Source organism: Macaca thibetana, chromosome 3, assembly GCF_024542745.1.
Source record: "Macaca thibetana thibetana isolate TM-01 chromosome 3, ASM2454274v1, whole genome shotgun sequence".
In the NCBI taxonomy this organism is placed as follows: Eukaryota; Metazoa; Chordata; class Mammalia; order Primates; family Cercopithecidae; genus Macaca; species Macaca thibetana.
The window spans coordinates 177,021,787-177,025,637 of NC_065580.1; the positions used below are offsets into that span (position 1 = coordinate 177,021,787).

General features: G+C 36.1%; 1 protein-coding gene across 1 annotated transcript; it reads right to left on the reverse strand.

Moving 5' to 3' along the window:
• Positions 1-2,334: 2,334 nt before the first annotated feature.
• Positions 2,335-2,565, reverse strand: LOC126951016 (40S ribosomal protein S27-like). The gene has a single exon (XM_050784903.1). The coding sequence runs from the start codon at positions 2,563-2,565 to the stop codon at positions 2,341-2,343; it is 225 nt and encodes a 74-aa protein (XP_050640860.1). The 3' UTR covers positions 2,335-2,340.
• Positions 2,566-3,851: the final 1,286 nt, after the last annotated feature.

Here is a 3,851-nt window from a genome sequence, read left to right on the forward strand (position 1 = left end):
TAATTCACTTTTAAAAATCAGCTTTTGTTTAATCACAACTGGTGATATGGCATAGGAATTAGTCTGTCAATTAACAAAATATAATTGCCTCTACTTGATCTTATTTTCACACTACTGTTATTACACATCATTTTCAGCAAGACCCTAGCTCCGGTACCCTCATGATATCACTACTCAGTATAGATCATACTGAAAGAGGAGGAAGAAACTGGTCAGGCAGGCAGTTAGGGTGGGTCCTTGGTAAAACTCCTTCAAACCAAGAACAGCCTGATAATCAAATTTCAGGTCCCAGATAAGAAAGAGCCTGTGTCCTTGAACAGAAACTCTCACTCTATGAACCCAGATGAACAAATTTCACTCATTTCTGGATACATTTCTCTCCCCTTGGCATGCCTTAGCCCCTTACTTTTCACCTACTGGTCTCTTACTTTTCACCTATCTTACATATGCCTATCTTTCTATAATTGGCTATGGACTAAGTCTTCATTTACATAGGGTGAATCATCACTTCAGCTCCTGATCCGTCCCAGCCAAGCCTTCACTTCTACGTCCAATTGGTTCCAGGCCAAGCCTTCACTTCTACTTCCAATTGGTTCTTTACACTGTTATGCCTCTTTAAGTGGTGCTTTCTCCAGGACAGCCTAAAGACCAGTAAGCCCATTCCTTCCCTTCCAGTCCATAAAAACCTAGACTCAGCCTCACAGCTGGTGACCCTCTTTCAGGCCTTCTGTCCACTATGGAAAGATTTTCTCTTTAGCTTACTAAACCTTTGCTCCAACGTTACCCTTGGTGGAAATGTTCCTTATTCTCAAATAACTCCGGGTAATACCTCAGAACATAGGGCTGTTTCAATAGTGTTCTATAATTAAAAAAGAAAATAAAGAATTATATGTGTCTAGTATGTTTTCATGTATTCAACTTGTCTCTAAATGCCTGAATCAGTATATAATGCTGCTATTTTCAATTGTTTTATGTACTTTGGTTATACTACATAATTACAAAATTATTGGTGGAAACACATCTTATGCTTTTTTGTACTCCATAATAACAGTAATACATGTGTAGGAGCTGAATAAATACCAGTTATTATTTAAGTTACTACAAAAAAGTACTAATTATATATGTTATTTAAATATATAATTTATATCTAACCCTTTCAAATTGCCACATAATGTGCCATATATATACTACTTGAATGTCTTTATCTGTTTTTATACAATGATTAACACAGTTGTCAAAATTAAAAATGTAACTGGTTAGGTTTTTTAATTGATAATACTTCAGTGAAATTAATATGCCATTTATTTTAAGTACATATTTTAAATATTTGTATATATTATTGCTTTTTTGTTATTTTAAGTATATATATTTAAAAACATTTGTGACAATACCCTGCAAGTCTCCATTAACATTGGAGTCTACAAACTGTATAACCTTTAACCACTCATGCCAAAATCAACCAGGTATGACGTAAAATATTGTTCAGATCTATTAACTGACCAAAACAACAAACAGATCAACCTGTTTCTTCACCCTTTTTCCGGCATTTTTACTTTCTTCTTGTGAGATCATGGCACTGTAATTCTTAACTTTGTATTCAAGTGGAAAATTTTTGCTACGAAAAAAGTGTCACAACCTATGCATAAGCTTGATAGAAAGTTATGATTTTGTAGAGTATAAAAGCATGAAAGGCATTTTTTCATCAGTTTAGATTTTACTTCTCTCATCTGATTTCATTTCAGCACACATAGGTAGTAAAGTGCAAAAAAATTAGTGAATCAAATAAACCTAATTCACAATTACTTTGTACATTTTTTCTCAGTAGTATTTATCGCATGTCCTCAGCTATATAATTTTGTCTTTCATAGGCACTGTGTATCCCTAATCTGGAATTTCAACCAGAGCAATCCTTCATAATAAAATCATTTGTTCACTGGCACTCTTGCTTAGGAGGCTGCTATTTCTTTATTTTGTCATCATTATCTATTAAGTTGTGTTGTTGGCTCCCCAAAAATGCTTGCCATTTGGTAAGTTTTATAATTATGTCAAGGATGGGCAATGTAAATTTTCTTAGAAGGGCAATTCTGGCCTGGACTAGCTAAAATATTACACAGAGACCCTTATATAATTCTTTCTCATCGGGAAATAGTAATACTATTCGTAAGTGTTAGCCAACATTTGTTATATTAATTATTCATTTTTATTTCTTCCAAAAGAAATAAGCATATGACATATAGCTATAAAGTATTTTGCTTAAATAAATAATGATTGTATAGCTTTTTTTTTAAATCCAGTATGTGTTTATTGAGATGGTTTCCCACTCATCTTGATTCAGTGCTTTTAGTGCTGCTTCCTCCTAAAGGAACATCCTTCTGTAAGCCTTGCTTTTCCTCCTGTAGGCTGGCAGAGGACAGTGGGGCAGCCAACACACAAAACTACCGTTTGTGCATGGCTAAAGACCGTGGTGATTTTATAGCATCCTGGGCATTTCACGTCCATGAAGTAGGAATTGGGGCTCTTCTCCTCTTTTGGGGAGGGATGAAGGAGATCCTTTGCAAGAGGCATGTTCTCATGTGGGTAGGTCATCACCGCCGGAAAGGATTGTATCACTTTAAAGAGCTTGTTTTAAATTTTACACAAGCTGGGATAAAAAAGTAGATATTTTCCAGCATGACTGAAACAATGATTTTCACAATATGATGTTAGGAACATGAAAAAAACACTATATCACAGGCCAAGATTCACATTGGTAATAGTGTTGTTTCTTAATAAGCAGATATGTGTAAAGAGATCCCATACTCCTCCTAAATACTTTAATTGATATTTCACATCACAGAAGTAGGGATTATGTGTATAGGAGAAAAAGAATAAAGGTATGGCCATGAGGTAACACTACATGCCTTCCTTCTTTGAGAAGCTTGTGAATATTTTTAATATCATAAAAAATGAAATATTGAAAAAAATGATTGGTCATCTTGGCAGTCATTTAAAATGGCTCTTTGTGGTTGGCTGGTTTTCCTTTAACCAAGTGATGACTGTTTCTCACACCGATTCAGGAATTGTGCGGCAGTGGATGAAAATGTACACGCACACATACATCCTGCCCCCCAGTCCCCCGGAATGTACAAATGTGTTGCTTGACTGACTTCTGAAGGTTGCAATTAGGGAATAAGTAAGAGCTCTATGTTCTGTTAGTTTTTTTGTCTGTGGTAGGAAACAGCAGACACTTTCTTCTGGAAGGTGATCAAATAGAAATTACATAAATTTAGAAAAAGAGACCATATCAGCCTAGAACTGCTTTGGACTTTCTCTGCCACCTGCAATTGTACCTGCTTCTTCATTGCCCCGCATTCCAGTCGGTGGGAGGGCCTCATACCCTACTCATCTAATCATTTATCTGGATTAAACTCAGTTATGAGTAGAATTTGTTCCTTTGTAGATTCAACTTTTTTTCTTGATTCCTTAGTTTTCCTCCACATTGGTTTATGTCTTTCCCTCAGTGTTTATACATCTCCAATACTAAAGTCAATTATCAAGTGAACAAATTTTCTCTTAGTTCTTCTTTCAATCTCCGTGTTTTTCTATACGCTAATCTACATATCCCTCAAATTCAATGAAACTATATTTATCAAAATTTTCAAAAAGCGGCCGGGCACTGTGGCTCACACCTGTAATTCCAGCACTTAGGGAGGTTGAGGTGGGTGGATCACGAGGTCAGGAGTTCGAGACCATCCTGACCAAGATGGTGAAACCTCGTCTCTACTAAAAGTAAAGAAAATTAGCCAGGTGTGGTGGCAGGTGCCTGTAATCCCAGCTACTCAGGAGGCTGAGGCAGGAGAATCGCTTGAACC

Bases quoted from the DNA above. Each gene is read 5' to 3' on its own strand.
- LOC126951016 (XM_050784903.1), bottom strand. From the start codon at position 2,565: ATGCCTCTTGCAAAGGATCTCCTTCATCCCTCCCCAAAAGAGGAGAAG.